The following is a 21,154-nucleotide window of genomic DNA, read 5'->3' on the forward strand; positions in this document are numbered from 1 at the left end:
GCAGCAGCATGGAAAGCAAGGCAATGGAGATTTCCAGGACTGTTGGAAGTCATATTGCAACAAATAAATACATGGACTCTGTTAGGGTAACTAAAAAAAGAAACAGGTGCATGTATACTTGCATGTACTCCAATGCTAGGAGTATAGTTAATAAATTCGATGAGCCTGAAGTGCTAGTCAAGACATCAAAGGCAGATATTGTTGGGATATCAGAGACATTGTGTCACAGAGATATAAGCAGTGCAGAATTGGAATTTTTGGAGTACAATGTGTACAGAAAGGATAGACAGGACAGGAAAGGAGGAGGGATTATGCTGTTAGTTAAGAAACACGTAAAAGCTAAGGAAGTGCATCCAATTGATGTTGGTGGACAATGCAGTGTTGAGTCTGTTTGGTGTAACATAAGCACCGGGAAATTAAAAATGAGAGGTGTGTGTTATAGGCCCAATGAATCTGATGAGTATACTGAGCAGTTGTGCAGAGAAATAGAATGGGCCAGTAAATTAGAATGTCTTATAATGGGGGATTTCAACTTTCCAGTTATTGAGTGGAACTTGTGAGTTAGTCACTTGCACACTAGCAAGACTTTTTTTGGATTTATTGGATGACTGTTTTCTACAGCAGCATGTTCGAGGGGCAACCAGAGGGAGTAATACTCTTGATCTGATTATCAGCAGTGATTATTCATGCAATAAGACTTTGCAGATAAAGGAACCACTGGGTGACAGTGATCACAATGTACTGATATGGGAATTACTTAAAGAATTACTTAAACTACCATCTAGCCTAAAGGGAAGGGCTTTTGCTTTTGTAAAGGTGACTACAGGGGTCTCAGACAGTTTTTAAATTCTGTAGTAGGATCAACTGATGATGTTACCAACATTGAATTCTAAATGGGAAGCCTTTAGGGACTTAATCTTGGAGGCTACTAGACTTTTCATTCTAACTAAGAAATACTATTCAAGGTTTAGGCCTAAATGGATGTTAGATGAATAAACGAGGCTCGTGGCAGAGAAGAAAAATGTATGGATAGACAGGACAGGATGCGTATAAATTAAAAGGTGAAACAGAAGCCTGTGGAAAATGTAAGCATGTCTGTAATCATCACAAAGGAGGTTAGGTAGGCAAATGCAGATTATGAGAAATCTTTGGCAAAGGATGCAAAGATAGACAACAAAGAGTTCTTTACTTATGTAAACTCTAGAAGGAAAAGGATGAATCAGATTGGACCACTTAACATAGATGGGTTGACTATTGATGATCATGCTGAGGTAGCTGATAAAGGGAATGAGTATTTTGTATCTACATTCACACATGAGGAATTATTCAATGAGGGGAATGCCAGAAGTTTATCAAACTCTAACAGGGAGCTAAGTGATTTTGTAATAACTGAGAGCAAAGTGGAGGAGAAATTGTTGAAGTTAAAAAAAAAAAAAAAAAAAAAAGGCCATAAGGAAGGCACCTGGGGTGAACGGATCTCTCAAGTTTTACTAAAGGAGGCAGCAAAGGAAGTAAGCAAATCCTTACCCATAATTATGAGAGCTTCCTTGGACTCAGGAGAGGTCCCCCATGGACTGGAGGTCCTCCCCTTGTGTCACCTTTTGAATCCCCATTCACAAAGGGGTTTCAAAAGGTGACACAAGTAACTATAGACCTGTTAGTTTAATTTGTGTTCTAGGGAAAATATGGAGTAATTGGTTAAAGAAGCATTGCAGAATCATCTATACAAGACTGCAGTAATAGTTAAGACACAGCATGGATTTGTTAAAGGGAGGTCTTGTCTGACCAATTTGATTGGATACTATGATGTGGTTACAAAGGAACTGAATGTCAAAAAAATTTTGATATCATATACTTGGATTTCAGGAAAGCTTTTGATACTGTTGCACATGGAAGACTGCTATACAAATTGGAGAGGTATGGCATTAAGGATAAGTTGCTACAAGGGATAAAGGGATGGTTGAGTGGGAGACGACAGAGAGTGGTAATCAATGGACATAGCTCTTCCTGGACAAATGTTATTAGTGGAGTCCCATGGGGTTCAGGGCTGGATGCATTGTTGTTTTGTGTATTCATCAGTGATATTGATGAATTGATGAAGGTTTATCAGGATTAATGTCCCAGTTTGCAGATGATACAAAGGTTGGCAGGGTTGTTAACAACAATAAAGACAGTATGCTACTCCAACTGGGTCTAGATAAGTTGGGCAAATGGGCTTGAGAAGTGGCAACTGAAGTTTAACTTTGACAAATGCAAAGTACTGCATATAAGTAGTAATAACTGAAGAGAAATGTACCAATTGTGTGGTACTACACTCAGGGAAGTGGAAAGTGAAAAAGACCTGGGGGTAATTGTGCAGTCAAATATGAAGTTCACTGAGCTGTGCAGACGGGCTGCCAGAGCAGGCCATGGAGTCTTGTCAATGATATATAGGAATTTTGCTAGCAGGGACAGAGATGTGATTATCCCGTTGTACAAGGCAGTGGTCAGGCCACACCTAGAGTACTGTGTACAGGTGTGGAGGCCTCATTTTAGGAAGGATGTAGAGTTGTTAGAACGAGTACAAAGAAGGGCAACAAGATTGGGGAGGGGGAAAAAGGGGTGCTCTTGCCAAGAAAGGCTTAAGTTCTGCAAATTGTAGCACCTGGAGAGTAGGCACCAGTGAGGTGATATGATTGAGGTGTATAAGCCTTTGAATGGGTTGAGCATGCTGAATGCTGATGGGATTCTTCCTTATGCTCAGATTAAGAATCTGAGGGCACATAGATTCAAATCGAGGAAAGACAGTTGTAGAATAGATGTGCAGAAATTTTCCTTTAGTCAGAGGGTAGTTTATTGATGGAACAGGCTTCCATCTTTTGTTGTGGAAGTTGATAGCCTAAACAAATTTAAGGCTGAACTGGAATGAATGGAGCCCTCATGGGGGTGAAATGAGAGGGTTTTTTTTTTTTTTTTTTGGTTGATGCTGCATAAGCTTGCTTTCTACTAATGCTATCATCAGCAAATTCTAAATGGGAATCATTCAAGGAAATAATCATAGATGCTACTAGGCTTTTCGTGCAACATAGAAGTATCGTTAAAGGCTTAGACCTAAATGGATGTCAGATGAACTAATGAGACTCATTGCAAACAAAAAAAATGCATGGGATGCATAAATTATCATTATCAAACGATACAGAAGCCTATAGATATAAATTAGTCTGCAACATAGTTGTATCGGATGTTAGGAAAGTATGGCAGAGTGTGAGAAAACGTTGGCAAGGGATGTAATGAAAAATTGCAAAGACTTATATAAACACTAAAAGGAAGGGGATGAATCACGTAGGTCAACTTGATATTGATGGTTCAAATGTTATGATCCTGCTCAGGTTGCTGACAAGTTGAATAAGTATTTTGCATCAACATTAATATACAAGAAATTCTTTAGGGGAATGGGTGCCAGAAGTTAATCCAATTCTACTGGGGAACTAAATTATTTTGTAATAACTGTGAGGAAAGTGGAAAAGGGCGTTTTTCGAAATCAGTTCCGGCTGCTGATGGCCTTCTTTTCCTTAGATCTTATGTGAACAAACAAAAATGAAGTTATCTTGGCGTTTTTTTTTTTTTTTTTTCTTTTCTGTTTCATTATGAGTTATCGTTGCTTTGTTCATAATTGACAGGATTCAAACCCAGCGACTACGATCGTCTCTTTTCCAAAGTGTAGACAGAGGATGATCGTAGTCACTGTGAACTGTGAAAGCCATGAAAAAAGTGTCGCTTTGTAAATTTTCATATATGCAGCATCTCCTGTTTATAAATTTTATAAAAAAATTCTCCTGTATATTTGAGCCATATATTCTGAATCAGCAACTACACAGTAAATTGGAATTACGTGATCAGGTGAAAATATCAGTGTCCGCCATGTTTGTTAACATTAATTTAATGTAATGCCAACTTACCAAAGCAGCTGATAGCAGTCAACCTCATGACACGCCGAGAAATTGGACGGCCCCTTTATAATTAAACGGACTGAAAGCTTTAGGTACAAAATTATATAACTAAGTAAATTTTAAAATCTCTTAAAAATATTTTCTTGAATAACTTTTGATATCCAATCATAACAGGGGCTCACATCTGGTGAGTATGAGCTTGGCATACCCAGGGTCCCGAGCTGGATATCATCATTCTTTCTTGGTGATTCGCTTCTACTCTCTCTCTCTCTCTCTCTCTCACTCTCAGGGTGACTCAGAAATTTTTTTTTTTTTGCTAGTGCAGCATAAGCCTCAGGCTTCATTGCACCATATGGCTCCTAATAATAATAAAAAGAGAAATTGTTGAAGTTGAATGTAAGAAAGGCACCTGGGGTAGATGAATCTATCCAATTATATTAAAAGAGGCAACGAAGGAGGTAAGCCAGCCCTTAGCCATAATTACAAGAGCATCCTTGCATTCAGAGAAAGTCCCCATGGACTGAAGATATACTAATGTATCCCCAATTGACAAAAGCGGATCAAAGAGTGACACAAGTAATTACAGATCTGTTAGCTTAACATCTGTTTCAGAGAAAATAATGGAGTCACTGGCTAAAGAAGTAATGCAGAACGATTTGGACAGGAGTGCAGTTATACTTCAGTCAAAGCATGGGTTTGTCAATCTTCTCTGATCAATTTGATTGGATACTGTGATGCAGTAACAAAAAAACATTCAAGAATAATTTCGATATCATCTACTTGGATTTCAGGGAAGCTTTTGATACTGTCGCATATAATAGACTGCTGTACAAATTGGAGCATATTGGCATTTAGGGCAAGTTACTGCTATGGATAAAGGGGATGGTTGAGTGGGAGAAGGCAGTGAGTTATTATTAATGGACACTGCTCTTTGTGGACTAATGTTATCAGTGGAGCCCCCACTGTTTGGTGCTTTGCCCATTGTTGTTTTCTGTATTTATTAATGATATTGATGAAGATATATCAGGCTGAATATCTGGTGACAGTTCAAGTTTAATATTCAGAAATGCAAAGTACTGCATATGGGTAGCTGTAATCCCAGATTAATGTACCAGCTCTGTGGTACCACAGTGGAAAAAAACCTGGGATAATTGTTCACTCATATATGAAGCTCTCTGAGCATTACAGACAGTCTGCCAGGACAGCATGTAGAGTTTTGTCATTGATATTCAAGAATTTTGCTAGCCGAGATAAGGTGTTTATTCCATTGTTTAAGGCAATCATTAGGCTGCATAGAGGTCTGGAGACCTCATTTTAGGAAGGATGCAGAGCTTCTGCTGGAGTTGGTACAGAGAAGGATTAACAAGATTGTTGTGGGGAACTCTTACCAAGTTCTACAAATTGTAGCATCTGGAGACTTAGGCACCTGTGAGGTGATCTGATTGTGAAGTGTTATGACTTTTAATGGACTGAGCAAGCTCAATGCTGATGGGATTCTACCTCTTGCTGAGACTATGCACACGAGAGGGTGTAATTTCAAATTGAGGAAGGATGGTTGCAGAATAGATGTGCAGAAGTTTGCCATTAGCACGTGTGGTTGATTGCTGGAACACACACTTCCATCTGATGTTGTGGAAGTGGATGGCTTGAATAACTTCAAGGAAGGACTAGACGAACTGTTGGAGGGGATGGATAGGTAAAATGGGAAGTTTTTTTTTTTTTTTTGGCAGATGCTATTTAAACTTGTTTTCTTGCATTGTTTGCCAATACTAATACATTTGTGGCTTTGAGGATAAATCTCTTGAATATTTCCCATAGCATCTTTGTCCCTGACATCATTCCGTACTCTTTTCAGTTACTAGAGCAGAAGAAATATATTCTGTTATAGTCACCTCTCTTGAAATTGAAGCTCTCATCATTAACTTTGACCATATAGGCTTCTTTAGATAGAACTTACTTTTTGGAATTATGATCACTGGTTCCACCCTCTCAAGTTTTTGATATTTTGATACAATTAGGCCCTTTAGTGAGAACTAGATCCAGGATATTAATTTTCTTCTATTCTCTCTTGGATATGCTAGGGTAAATATAAATCATCTATTTTAAAACTGTTACCATGTAGCAAATGTTCAGTCCACATATTTTGGTTTATAAGAGGTAATTTGAAGTCATCTCACAATGAGATGATTTTAACTGAAATGAAGTTTAATTGGCCCATGCAATCTGTTTAAAGAAATATTTGTCATTCTCCTTTGAGTCACTTTAACATATGTTACAGGCCATATGTTAAAGTGACATACCATATGTTGGTATGTAACATACCAACACTATCATCTTCCCTTTACTGCAAGCTATTTCATACCGCACTGACTTAACATCCCCGTTACCTTGATCTGACTTGGAGGAACATCCTTACCATTTATATGCAGTTTTTTTTTTTTTATCCAATTTTTTTTTTTTTTTATTCTAAGCTTCCACATCCCTCCTGAACAGTATTCACAGAAATTAAATTCTTCATCTCGTATCTCTGAGTGGCACCATGTCTCAGTAAGCCAAACTACTTCAGCATTAAGTGAATTCATCAAAAGCTCCAATTCATTTAATTTGTTTATAATACTCCTGACATTACTGTATAGATAAATGAAGTTTTGTACTTTATTGCTTTTGACAATTCTGATACACACCTTATATGTAGTTAAAATTTTTTTTTTTTTTTTTTTTTTTTCTTGTGGTCATTGGTTGTTTATTTGTCAATTTCCTTTTATCAGTCATTAGATTAATTCGTGGTTGTACCCAATAACACTGAGAGTCAGCAGCTGGAATTTTCTTCCCTGCCCCTGACCCCATTTGAACATGTGCTAACTTCCCTAACTGTCTGAACTAGCAGTTTCCACAAACCTTTAATGTCTCCTCAGTGACATTAACAAAACTTTTTTAAGTGAATACTGCCTATACAAAATAAATTCTATCTACCAACTAAGGATGGCCAGCTGAGAAAAATTTCCTCCCATAATCTATGCATAGGCCTTCAAGCCTAGAGTTAATCCACAAGAATTTCATCATGAAATCTCTCTTGCCATATCTATGCATAATGGCAGACATAAGAACATTTCATCCTATCTCATAACATTTTTTTCAACATGATCTTATATTTCATAACCAGTTCATCAATCTTTAAATCATTAGTCCTTGCATGTATTCCCTGCACCCACCAGTGCCATTACAAACTGATAAATTATTTGTTACATCGTCAATTCTTGCATTTGATAGACATACTCTGTTTCTGTGCCATTTGTCTTTCTTACTTAATATATTCCCTGTCTCCCTTAAAATTGAGTTGTCAGTTAAGACTGTCTCCTGTGGAACCAAAGCATTTTGATCCATTTGTTTGGTAATAGGTCACCTGGCATAACATCAGTCACTTGAGTCTCCAATGAGCCCCAGATTGAATTTGGACTGACTTACTCAGAGACTCAGTCACATCTAACAGTATATTGAGTTTTGATTTCAGTCTATCACACTTCTGAAGTTTGCACAATGAAGTGACTCTCCATCAGCTAGTGAAGCTTAACATACTTACAGTAAATGAATGTAAGCAAAAAGATCATAACTCACTGGAGAATCATCACTGGAAATTCTGTCATCAGCAACATTGGCTTTAAATGTTGAACACTAATATTTAGTGGGGGGGGGGGATATGTGTCAAATTCAGGTTATTTTTAGAAAGATTTAACTGGTATTCACTGCGTGCAGATGTGGTAAACCACAGGTGATACCTGACCTTAACACTATGCACCTATGGTATTCACTGCCAATGTAATAGTATAAAATAAAATTGTAAATGTCAAATACATTTTGTGTGGAATATGATTTTAATTATAATTTTGATATATTAGTTATTGATTCTCTAACTGGAAATAACAATAGCAACTTATAATCACAAAAGGGTAATGTAAGTGACTTTTACATTCGAAGTTATTTCCTGATTTACCGCTTGTTTTCTCATTTAAATTCAGTACATCCATTCACTGTTCAATACAAAGTTGCTGATACAGGCTATCTACTATCTAATGGTGGAACCAAACAGTTCCAAAACCAGTCACAACAGTGCCTAGAAGCTTTTAATGGATAATGGATTTGCCTACTGGGTGAAGTTATCCAATTAAAAGCAATATTAGTTACATTTGGTTGACTATGTAAACAGATTTAGTTATTTCTAAAGAGCTTAAGCACAAGTGCTGTCACTCTCACCGGTTGGACAACAGTGTCCTCAAACAGTCAGCAGTAATTTATAAGTAATCTGCATTGAAATATAAATTCCTGCTTCCTTAAGTAGATCAAAATATTTTTATATTATTATTATTTTTTGCAGCACAGAATTTATGAAAATAACCTTTAAATTAATAGATATGAGTCATTCTAATACTATGTCTTCTTAACCCTCTAATTGTGTAGGAATCAGAGCCCATGACTATAAGACCATTTCCAATGTCATTGGGGAAGAAATTGTTGATGCTGAACTATTCCTTATGAATGTTATTCATGGTCAGATGACACTTATGATCCTTTTCTGCATGTGCGCTCATATGAAAATCAGTTTATGTATAGAGTTCCCTCTAAGCTGCATGCCTACACTGTCACAGATTGGTTTTCGAAGTGCTGTGCACAAAATTCTTTTAGTGCACACTACATTCTGGAATGCAGCTGAACATGGCTACACCTAAGTCTCAGCCTGACAGGAACTACTTCTCATGAAGAGTATACATATTTATAATACTGGAATACAATTTTTTTTATATATCTGTTAGAAAAAATATGTGCAGGAAAACTTGAAAGAACTACAACATCAACAATTCAAAGAATTTTTTTTTAGCAAAATGTACCCCCTAACACCCACTGATAAGAGGTCACATTGACTTACTATTGGTAAAGGATGTATTGGGCATATAAGGATTATTTTCTGAATTTTTACTTTGTAGTTTATAAAATTCTTTAAACTGTCAAGAATGGTTTCATGAAGTTAACTTTATATTTGTAAAATCTATTTAAACTAATAGTTTTTGCCTGTTATTGAATTGTTTATTTTTCAGTTTGTCTTAAAATCACACATTAATTGATTTTGAAAATTGGCTTTTAATGATTATAATCATTAGTTATTTTTGTTTGGCATTATGGTGGGAGATAAGTGCACAAAATGATATTTATTCCATGTACAGGGAAAAAAATTAGAGGGAACTATGGTTGCGCATATATTTCTGTTTTATTCAACATTATGATTTCTAAGCATAAGCCTAACCTTAATAGTATTTTAAGAAGCCTTTGTAATTTTTGAGCAAGTTTCTAATCATTAGTATTTATATAATTGTATTTATTGTCTCATTTTTGATACAGCAGTAGTGACAACATATTAAAGGAGCATATATATAACATTATGTAGTACACTGTATTTTGTTACTAATAACCAAATGCATTCTTTGATGAATTAAATCTTTTGATTATTATTTTTCATCTTAAATGTTGACATGACGAGTGTGATTTATAAATGTATTCATTGAATGTTAGATTTTATGAAACATTTCTCTCTTACTACTGTTATTAGATAAGTATTACTGTTTTACAATAGGTAGCACTTCTGATGGAAAAGTTGATTCATTTGAAAAGGTCATGCCAACTGGTAGGGTTGTTGGAATTTTACAGCGAAGATGGCGAGATTATGTGGCAACCCTGCCTGATGATGAGGTACAAATCTTATTTTTATTTGTATTTCACTACTGGATTATCCTATTAATTAATTTTGGTTGTAAACATCTCTCTCTCTTACATATGGCCATATATATTTTTTTTAAATCAGAGAAGGTTAGTACAGTAAGTCCTCATATAGCACAATAGTTGTGTTCCTAGAAACCCTTGTGCAATGCAAAATTGTGCAATATAAACAACAGGCCCTATGGGAAAAATGGGGTTAGGTGCTGACCACCCAAGATTAAACACACATTTGTAACGAAAACATTACCAAACACAATAAATAATCGTAATAAAATAATTAAGTATTTTATTACGACTATTACATAATAAAATATTGCTACTACTTTTGCTTCTATCATAAGCAAACTTGTTTTTTGTTTGATTTTCTATCCAAACAGATGACAGCCGTTCCATCTCTTCCAATTCTTTGTGTCTTAATCTAATGGATTTTAATTACACTTTGAGTTGTTCCTGCTATGAAAGTTGTTTTTATTTTCTCTGCATTCTTTGTAATTCTCGGCGTTGCCTCATTTAGGCCTGTAGCACGTGCAATATCACATGGTCTTTCATTTTGCTCAAAGCATTTCACAATTTCATATTTTTTCTCTATCGACAGAGGCGGACTGGCCATAAGCCTTGCCGGGGAAACCCCGGGTGGGCCGGAGGCCGGTGTGATTTTGGCCATAAACGCTAATATGAGGCCACTACAAATTTTCCAGGGGAAGAATTTTTGACCCAGCCTGCCTCTGTTTATCAATATTGCTTTTCTTTTTCTCTCTGAATCTGTAGCATCTTCACCATTAGGAAATAAAGCACAATTACAAAACGAGGAGGCACGCTTGATACACATAAACAAAGCTGCACAATTGTAGCAACTGAATAAACAACACCGAAGGCAGAGACACACACACACTATGAACACCTCACTAGCTCACATTTTACTAAAGCACATTTCTGGGTGTTACTACCATAAAACAATAAAAACAATTTCCAGTTGTGTTTCTGCTAGTGGAATCTGTTATAAACTGGTAGTAAACTCGATCTAATTGCATTTGCGATAATACCGATAGCTGGAATTGTGTGGGTTTTTACGCTATTATGGTGAAATGTGTTTCCCCTTCACTGATATAAAAAACATAAATACATTTTCAGAATCTTCTCTTCATTCCTATTGTGTTGTGTTCAGTTGGGGTGATTCCGCGTTCGACTGCCATTTCTTGTAAACACAAAGGTGAATCATGCATAAGCGAATTCGGTTCGTGTTACATACGATATCGTTCCCCTATTTATAAATAGTGTATGATCGAATTCGTGTAGTGTAAACACGTGTTATACGAGGACTGACTGTATATTATTTTAATCTCTCTAGTGGGTATGTCAAAAAAAAAAGTTATGGTAATTATGGTGCATTGGTGTACTGATTTTATGATCAGGTTTATTTGGACAAAATGGTAAGAAATAGTTAAAAATGGAAAATTTAAAAAATTTATACTTAATTCTGACATTATATTGGATAATAAGAGCAAAAAATATTTTTGAAAAAAACAGTCCTCTTATTAAAAAAAAAAAAAAAAAAATTGTCTGACTGCCTTAAGGTTAGAGTTTGGTTTAAAAGCAAGCAAAAACAAAGCTGAAATGAAACTTGGAAAATTAACATAGTGGATCTGCTTTTACTCCAAAGTGGAGCCTTAAAGAATTTACAGTTACAGTATATCTCTCTAATGAAAACATAATGATGCAGTTTGGGAATGGGGTGGGAATTACCATATTTGAGAAATATTAAAATTTTCAAATTTTTTTAAAAATTTGCACAAAATCCACAAAAATTTGTTTTTTGTGGATGATTTTCACTACACCTGCTTGAAGTTTAATTATATGGTATGTAATTAAATATATAATATAAAATAATATATTCTGCTATAAAATAATATTATTTACTCCTCTGCATATGTATAGCATGCTGCTAGAGTGCATGCAATATAGTAAGTTTGTGATCTCATGCTGTTGATGTTAGCTGATTGCAGTCAGCTAGCAGATCCAGTATAAAGATGCATCCAGTAGTATTTCCACGTGTATGTAGGAGTCCATGCATACCGTCATCAGACCCATACAGTTCAGTTGGATTGCAAGAACATCTACAACTCACTGGTTCAACGAATGCTTTATTAGACATGTTGCATTTTGTTGTGCCTTTGCATGGATAAGTCACTTGTAACGATTATAGCAACTTTATCAGTATAGTTTATAATTATAAAATTTTTAAAAATTTATAAAAAAAAAGTTGTAATTTGTATATGGATAAATAGTAATTTCAGCTCTACAATTTGCTCACAATCAACATCATATCTGTTTAATACTTAACCAAAGTCCCTGAAAATTTAATAATTTATTCTTCTAATCATTCTTAGCATTAAATTAACTTTGGTCAAAATCAGATTGCTCTTTTATTAATTTTTTTCAGTCTATATACAATAAAATAACTTTTGTGTGTATGTGTCAATTGGCTCCATTTTTCTAAGACTAGGATAACAAAAAAACCTGAAACTTTGATTGCATATTAAGGGAAACCTAGAGTTGCACACCTAAATGTTACTTTTTTTTAAAAATTTTTTTAATAAATTTATAAGAGGACTTCATTATCAAGACCGTTGCCATGGAAGGGTAGAACTGGAAGCTAAATGATTTTGTAATAACAGGGAACAAAAGTGGAGAAGAAATTGAAGTTAAACATAAGAAAGGCATCTGGGGCAGATGTGATCTATCAAGTTATATTGAAGGAGGTTGCAGAGGAAGTACACTGATGAACCAAAACATTATGACCACCTACCTAATATGATGTTGGTCCTTCATGTGCTGCCAAAACAGCTCATATCCGGTGAGGCATAGAAGCTACAAGATAGATGCTGCTAATGGGATTGATGTCTGTGGAATTTGGAGGCCAGGGCAATACCTGGAATTCTTCCTCATGTTCTGCGAATCAGACTTGAACAATCCAGGCAGTATGGCATGAAGCATTATCCTGCTGAAAGATGGCACCGCCAGAGGGTAAGACCATTGCCATGAAAGGGTGTACCTGGTCAGCAACGATGTTTAGGTAGGTGGTAGACATTAGAGTGCCTGGCACGTGGATGACTGGACCCAGGGTATTCCACCAAAACATCACCCAAAACATGACACCTCCACCACCGGCTTGTTTTCATCCCACAGTGCATCCAGGCGACATCACTTCCCCAGGTAAATGACACACATGTACCCGGCCGTCCATATGGTGCAACAGGAAACGTGATTCATTGGACCAGACTACCTTCTTCCAATCACTCAAGGTCCAGTTTCGATGCTCGCGTGCCCAATGTAGGTGCTGAAGCTGGTGAACCATGGTTAGCATGGGCAGTTTTAGTGGCCTCCGGCTATGCAGCCCCATTTTCATCAGGGTTTGGTGTACTGTATGTTGTGACACATTTCTCCTGTCACCAGCATTCCAATTACTGGTGAGTTGGGCCACAGTTGGTACATGGGAAGACTCTCCCATGTACCAACCGGTAGAGTCTTCTGTCACCACGAGCATCGAAGAGCCGTGGTGGTCCAACACCTCCTCCTCCTCTTCCTCGGACCAATTTTGGTAGGTACTCAAAAAACTTCAAATGGTTACACACTACTTACAGACCTGTTAGTTCAACTTCCGTTCCAGGGAAAATAATGGATTCACTGGTTAAAGAAGCTTTCAGGATCATTTAGACAAGACTGCAGTAATAATTCAGACACACCATGGGTTTGTTACAGAGAAGTCTTGTCTGACCAATTTGATTGGATACTATGATGTGGTCACAAAGGAACTGAATGTCAAAAATAATTTTGATATAATATACTCGGATTTTGGGAAAGCTTTTGATACTGTTGCACATGGAAGACTGCTATACGAATTGGAGCAGTATGACATTAAGGACAAATTGCTGCTATGGATAAAGGGATGGTTGAGTGGAAGAAGACAGAGTGTGAGAATCAATGGACACTACTCTTTGTGGACTAATGTTATTAGTGGATTTTCCCCAGGGTTTGGTGTTGTTTCAATTGTTGTTTTCTGTATTTATTAATGATATTGATGAATGTAAATCAGACTTAATGTCCAAGTTTGCAGACGATACAAAGGTTGGCAGGGATTTTTGGGCAACAAGAATGTTAATGACATTATGCTACTGCAACAGGATCTAGAAAAGTTGGGCAGATGGGCTGAGAAGTGGCAACTGAAGTTTAACATTGACAAATGCAAAGTACTGCATGTGGGTAGCAGTAATCCTAGAGAAATTTATCAACTGTGTAGTACTACATTCAGGGTAGTGGAGAATGAAAAAAACGTGGGGATAATTGTGCAGTCAGGTTTTCTGAGCAGTCCAGACAGGTTGTAAGAATAGCTCATGGTGTCTTGTCAATGATATATAGGAATCTTGCTAGAAGGGATAAGGAGGTGATTGTCCCCCTTGTTTAATGCGGTGGTCAAGCCACACCTTGAGTACTGAGTACAAGTCTGGAGGCCTCATTTTAGGAAGGATGTAGAGTTGCTAGAATGAATACAGAGAAGAGCAACAAGGCTTGTGAGGGGAACAAAGGGGTGCTCTTACGAAGAAAGGTTTAAGTTCTGCAAATGCAAATTGCAGCATCTGGAGACTAGGCACCTACAAAGTGATCTGATTGAGGTGTATAAGGTCTTGAATGGTTTGAACAGTCTCAGTGCTGATGGGATTCTTCCTCTTGTTTGGAGGAGGAGGAGGTGACATTACTTTGAAACAATTGTTTTTAAATATATCAAGAAAAGCTTGTGTTACACATTATTGTTGCTTGTCTAGTTAATATAAACATTATTAGAAAACCGTGAGTTTGAGAAGAGAAAGAAATTAACTTGTAAAGATAAAAATGTTTTCTAGAAATATTTTATTAATTTTTTTTGTTCAATTTCAATCTGTAAAAGTAAAAAAATATATATAATTACAAAAAATTAATAGTTAATTTTAAATTAACTATTCAGTTTCATTAATTTACTGAGATTATTTATCACAATGTGGTAAAACTTCTTTAAAAATGTAAAAAAAAAAAAAAAAAAAACCATGTTAGATAGAACTCTTGCTGGGCACTGGTTAAACATTATGTTGCATTTTCATACTGTTTTATTAATATTCAGTTTTTTGTGATTTTATTTAACATAAAGAAAATTTTTACTCTGAATATTTGTGACATATCGTCATTTATTATTAAATTGTGATCATTATTCATATATATTTAATAAGTTTGTTATTGCATTAATTTTGTAAATTACTTAAAAATGATGAATGCTAGGATTTCGGTTCAACAGTGAGAAAAAGTGGAGATAGAATTCTTGTAATTCCATATGACTGCCGTATACCTAGGATAAGAATTGTTACCAAGCAAGCAGATAAGTTGCAGAATCAGAGGTAAGAATTTTTGTCATATATATATATATATATATAAATAATATAATAAATAACAGTAGATACAAAAATAAATATTTTATGTAATAGAAATCTTTTTGATCTTCATAAGTCTTACAAGTGTTGCCTCTGATATTCCCCAGAGCTTTTGGCAGAAAATTTTTTTTATGAGATAATCTATCCAATAGTAGTTAAGCCACCAAGCCATTTGGGTTGCAATCCTCTGCTCCAATGCTAATTAGTGTTTGAAAGTTACCTATTATTATTATTATTATTATTATTATTATTTTTTGCTATTTGTATGTTTCGATTTGGTTGAGATCAGCAGTTTCTTTCTAAAAATGCAATGCAACATATTTAAGTTAAAAATAAACATTTAATTTTGCAAACACAGTAAAAATTTAATAATCATAATAATGTGCATCCAAAATATGAGCTAAGTACAAGAATATTAGATAATGTGCATTTTATGAATGTGATTTCTTCACAATCTTCATATTCAGCGTTGAATGTTCATTGATTAACTTTATCAAAATCAGTTAATCTTCACTGCCAAATTTTTGCCAAGCATATATTAACACTTTTTTGTATTAAAGGAGCACAAAACCAGATTGAAGGAGCAGTAAAGTTCATAAACTAAAGATTGCATTTTCATGGTGAAAACTCAAATAGTTAATATAGTTTCTGCTTCTTTTTCATTAATACTTTTGAATCAGTTGCTATTTTTATAATTGTAATTTTACATTCTGAAGGTATACATATCCAATTTTTGAATATATTTGGTTGTTTTAATGAAGTTTTTTGCATTTCTAACCTGCCAAGACTTGATCAAGGGAAGAATTCTGTCTTCAGTCAAATCCTAAGAATGTATTAATGTCAAGTATTAATGATGTTAATGATGAATGTATTAATGATAAAATTAAGTATTAATATCCATTAATAGTTAGTTTTATCAGAGGAACTTGTATCTGGGGAAAAAAGAGTGTTCTTTTCAGTTTCCTTTATAATTTACAACCCAAATTTGCAACCCCCCCCCATTTGTTGGAAGCAAATAAAAATCTTCTTTGCTAATTTTCCAAAAAAAAGTAGTATGAATCTGTATTATTAGTATTAGTAATGGCCACATGGTACAAGAAAGCCTATGGCTTATGCTGCACCAGCCAGAAAAAAAAAAATAATAATAAATAAAAATAATAAATAAAAAAAAAATAATAAATAATAATAATTAGTAAAAGAAAAGGAAATTAAACCTATCATCCTATGCGATTCCCTGATCCGAAGGTACTATCCAGATGACCTTTGAATTTCCCCAAACTGTCAGCAGCTACCACCCATGTAGGCAACTTATTCCAGTAATTTATAACTCGCTGGCTAAAATAAAACTTCCTGCAGTCCAATCTAAACATTTCACCCTGTAACTTGAATTTATGTCCTCTAGTTCTAGTATCATTTATAATCTTGAAAGTTTCGTCCTCATTCATTTTACTGATGCCTCTCGTTTATGAAAATTGAAAACAGCAGTGGTCCTAATACTGATCCTTGGGGAACCCCACTTCTTACATCAACCCAATCTGAGGAATAGCCATTTATCATAACCCTCCTGCCCTGAAGCCATCCTGCATCCATCTAAGGATTTTCCCAGTGATTCCAACCTGTTCCAGCTTATAAAGCAACCGCTCATGTGGGAATGAGTCAAAAGCTTTGGCTTTGCTGAAATCTAAATAAACAATGTTGAAATTATTCCCTAAATCCAGCTCGTGAGTGACCCTTTCAAAATAGCGAACCAGATTTGTTAAACATGATTTTCCCTTCACAAAACCATGCTGAGTATCCTTGAGAATTTCAATTTGATCCAGATGATCCTGAATTCCACCCTTGATCATTGCCTCCATGATTTTCCCTACCACTGAAGTCAGACTGATAGGTCGATAATTTCCCACTTCACTCTTAGAGCCACCCTTATGTATGGGAGATACATTGGCACTTTTCCAATCCAAGGGAATCTCCCCAGAGTCTAGTGATGCTCGCATAATTAGCCTCAATAGTTCAATACACTCACTTGCCGCATCCCTTAAGATTATAGGGTATATTCCATCAACTCCAGGAGCCTTACTGGCCTGTAGGCTCGAAAGTTTTTTCATTAAATAATCTTGCGAAATTTCAATATCATTAATTACATATTTTTCAACTTCGCTCCCACAATTTCCCATTGCCACAAAAGGTTTTTAAATATCGAAGCAAAATAACTGCTGATTTCATCTGCAACGGTAGCTGGTGTATTTAATACTATCCCCTTTCCCTTACGTAAAGGTCCGATCTGGTTTGTCCAACTCTTCTTGGCATTTATATATGTAAAGAATTCCTTATCCCCCTCCCCCTTTGCTATGTTTGCTAGTGATTTCTTATAAACTGCCTTTGCCTGTCGAACCTTTTCTGTGGCCATATTTACAGATCACCTTGACTGTTATAGGCTTCAGTACTTTTTATTGCTCTGTAACTTTTCCATGCCACCTTTTTCTGCTCAAGTAATGTGGCAACTTCACTATTCATACAACTTGGAACCTTCCTCGTGGAGTTTTTTTTTTTTTTAATGGTATATACGCATTCAAGGCATCTGTGATTAATGTTTTAAAAGCATACCACAGTTCAAATGTATTCATTCTCTGTGTGATATCTACCCAGTTAATAGAGGCCATGTAGTACCTTAAGGCATGATAATTTCCTTTTCTGAAATTAAAACCGATTCCTTTGCCTTTTAATGCTGCTACCTCTCTCATCATCATCCACCATAGAACTGCGTGATCACTTCCTGCTACTGGTTTCTCTACTGTCAGCCCTGTTATGTCATCTGATTCATGGGTGATAATGAGGTCTAGGATATTCTTTTCTCTGGTACTTTCCCTGACATGTTGATACAAATAACAGTCAACTAGTTGATTTAAAAATTTTGTTCCCCATGTCGAGTTTCTTTCCCATTTACTCCAATCAATTAGAGGCAAATTGAAATCACCCATAATAAAACATTGACGCTTACTTGTTCCATTTGCATGTACAGGCTTTCGTCATAATCTTCACAATCACCTGGTCTGTAGATTACTCCTACTTGCATTATACCTTTGTTTCCAGCTATCTCACACCATACAGATTCTATACTAGCATGTGAAACGTCTGAATCCGGGAAAGCTATCGTCACATTCAGGCTGCTTCTAATAAGAAGCATTACCCCAACACCCCTTCTATTAACCCTATCCTTCCTAAATACATTATACAAGCCGTACTGAAATTCATCATCCCCAATTTCTGGGTGGCACCCCGTCTCCATAAGCCCTATTATGTCCGCGTTACTTGTTTTAATCAGCAGTTCGAATTCGCTCATTTTATTGATACTTCTAACATTACTGTATAAACAATTAAGACTTACTGTTCTTATATATTTAACAACCCTTGAAGTTTTTTAGGCTCTGTTCCCTGGCATTAGCTACCCACTCACTTAAACGTTTCTGTCCCCAGAACATCTAGATAATATGTCCATTTGGGGTAACAGATAAGAACTCTTGAGGTATGTGCAAGAGTTATTTTGACCAATATTATCAGATAAACATGTCAGTATTACCCACATCCCCCCCCCCTAACTAGCAGTTTCCCTGAACCTTTAAGGTATCCTCAATAATACTGGGAAAAACTTTTGCACCAACTTTGTATCCCGTCTCTACAAAACAAATTCCTTCTTTCTACCTACAAGTGTGGGCCAAGCTGATAGAAATTTTCCCCCTAAAGCCTTGCAGAGTCCTTCAAGTCTTGAGTTAATCTGCAAGGCTTTTAACATATAATCCCTCCTGTCATGTCTGGGCAGAATTGCAGACACATAAACATTGTGACCTAGCTTGCGGCATTTCCTCAGCATGGTCCTGTATTTTTCCAACAAATCGTCAGATTGTGTACGTTTAATATCATTAGTCCCCACATGAATAATAATATTCTCTTTACCCCCCCCCCCTTAAAATCTGACAATCTGCTGGTGACATCATTAATAGTTACTCCCGGCAGACATACCCTGGTTCTACTCCACTTATCCTTATTACAAAAAATATTCCCTGTTTCCCTGACAATGGAGTCTCCTAATAAAACAATGTCTGCCCAGACACGATAGGAGGGAGTATATGATGAGAGCCTTGTCGATCAATTCGGCCCTGGAAAGATTGTGCAAGGCTGAAGGGGTAGAATTTTTTTCAGCCTGGACTGTACTTGTTAACAGGAGAGATTGCTTCTACAGGGATGGGATACACTTAAATAGAAAGGGTGCAAGAATATTTGCTGATGCTATCGAGGCAGTGTTAGGTGGGTCGGAAAACTGCTAGCTTGGGGGTAGACAAAGACTAATGGATTAACAGTAGCCACTGGCAGAGGTGAAAGAGATTCTTGCACTGCTTCTATTGGAATGAGCAGAAGCCTGAAAAACAAGATGCAGGATATTTCAGAGACTGCTGGAAGTCATTGCGGTACAAGTAAACACATGGGTTGTGTTAGGGTAGCTAAGAATAGAAACAGGTGCATGTATACTTGCGTGTACACTAATGCTAGGAGTTTAGTAAATAAATTTGATGAATTTGAGGTATTACTCAAAACATCAAAGGCAGATATTGTTGGGATATCAGAGACGTGGTGTCACACAGATATAAGGAATGCAGAACTGGAATTTGGGGAGTACAACGTCTACAGAAAGGATAGACAGGATAGGAAGGGAGGAGGGGTTATGCTATTAGTTAAAAAACACATAAAATCCAAGGAAGTGAAGCCAGTTGACATCGCTGGACAGTGCAGTGTTGAGTCAGTTTGGTGTGACATAAGCATAGGTAAATCAAAATTGAGAGTAGGAGTGTGCTATAGGCCTAATGACTCTGATGAGTATAATAAGACACTGTACAGGGAAATAGAATGGGCCAGTAAATCAGAGAGTCTTATAATGGGGGATTTTAATTTCCCAGATATTGACTGGAATTTGTGGGTTGGTCACTCACACACTAGCAAGGCTTTTGTGGATTTATTGGATGATTGTTTTCTACACCAGCATGTTCGTGAGGCAACAAGAGGGAGCAATACTCTTGATCTGATTATCAGTAGTGATTCTTCATGCATTAGGAATCTGCAGATAAATGAACCACTGGGTGGCAGTGATCACAGTGTGCTGAAGTGGGATTTACTCAAGGAGGTAACTACCATCAGAGGTAAAGGGAAGGGTTTTTGCTTTCGTAAAGGCGACTATGATGGTCTGAGACAGTATTTAAATTCTATACAGTGGGACCAACTGATGATGTTACCAACAGCAAATTCAAAATGGGAAGCATTCAAGGAACTAATCTTGGAAGCTACCAGGCTTTACATACCAACCAAGAAATATTGTTCAAGGTTCAGGCCTAAATGGTTGTCAGATGAACTAATGAGACATATGGCAGAGAAGAAAAATGCATGGGATACATACAAATTAATGGGTGACGTGGAAGCCTATGATAGATATAAGTTGGTCTGTAACCAAGTCACAAAGGAAATTAGGCAGGCAAAGGCAGATTATGAGAAATTCTTGGCAAAGGATGCAAAGAAAAACAGAAAAGAGTTCTTTACCTATTTAAACTCAAGAAGGAAAGGGATGAATCAGATTGGTCCACTGGATGTTGATGGTTCAACAGTTGAGGATCCAGCTCAGGTGGCTAACAATCTAAACGAGTATTTTGCATCTACATTCACACATGAGGAGTTATTCAGGAAGGGGAATGTCGTACGTGAAGTAAACATTGGCAGTGAGCTAGATGATTTTCTAATAACTGAGAGGAAAGTGGAGGAGAAATTGTTGAGGATAAACATAAAAAAGGCACCCGGGGTGGATGGGATCTATCCAGTTATATTAAAGGAGGCAGCAAAGGAAGTAAGCAAACCCCTAGCCATAATTATGAGAGCTTCTTTGGACTCAGGGGAGGTACCCATGGACTGGAGATGTGCAAATGTAACCCCAATTCACAAAGGAGGATCAAAGGCTGACACAAG

The 21,154-nt window shown here is 36.3% G+C and overlaps 1 protein-coding gene across 1 annotated transcript in view; it reads left to right on the forward strand.

The window, feature by feature from the left end:
• The window catches only part of LOC150089365 (DIS3-like exonuclease 1), a 280,186-nt gene that overhangs the window by 102,028 nt on the left and 157,004 nt on the right, over positions 1 to 21,154 (forward strand). The window contains exons 8-9 of the mRNA XM_090389957.1: positions 9,553 to 9,668; positions 15,003 to 15,118. Coding sequence (XP_090246083.1) covers positions 9,553 to 9,668; positions 15,003 to 15,118 — 232 coding nt within the window. The remainder of the gene's footprint in view (positions 1 to 9,552; positions 9,669 to 15,002; positions 15,119 to 21,154) is intronic.

Source organism: Mastigoproctus giganteus, chromosome 2 (genome assembly GCF_048544385.1).
Source record: "Mastigoproctus giganteus isolate SK-2022 chromosome 2, ASM4854438v1, whole genome shotgun sequence".
Taxonomy (NCBI): Eukaryota; Metazoa; Arthropoda; class Arachnida; order Uropygi; family Thelyphonidae; genus Mastigoproctus; species Mastigoproctus giganteus.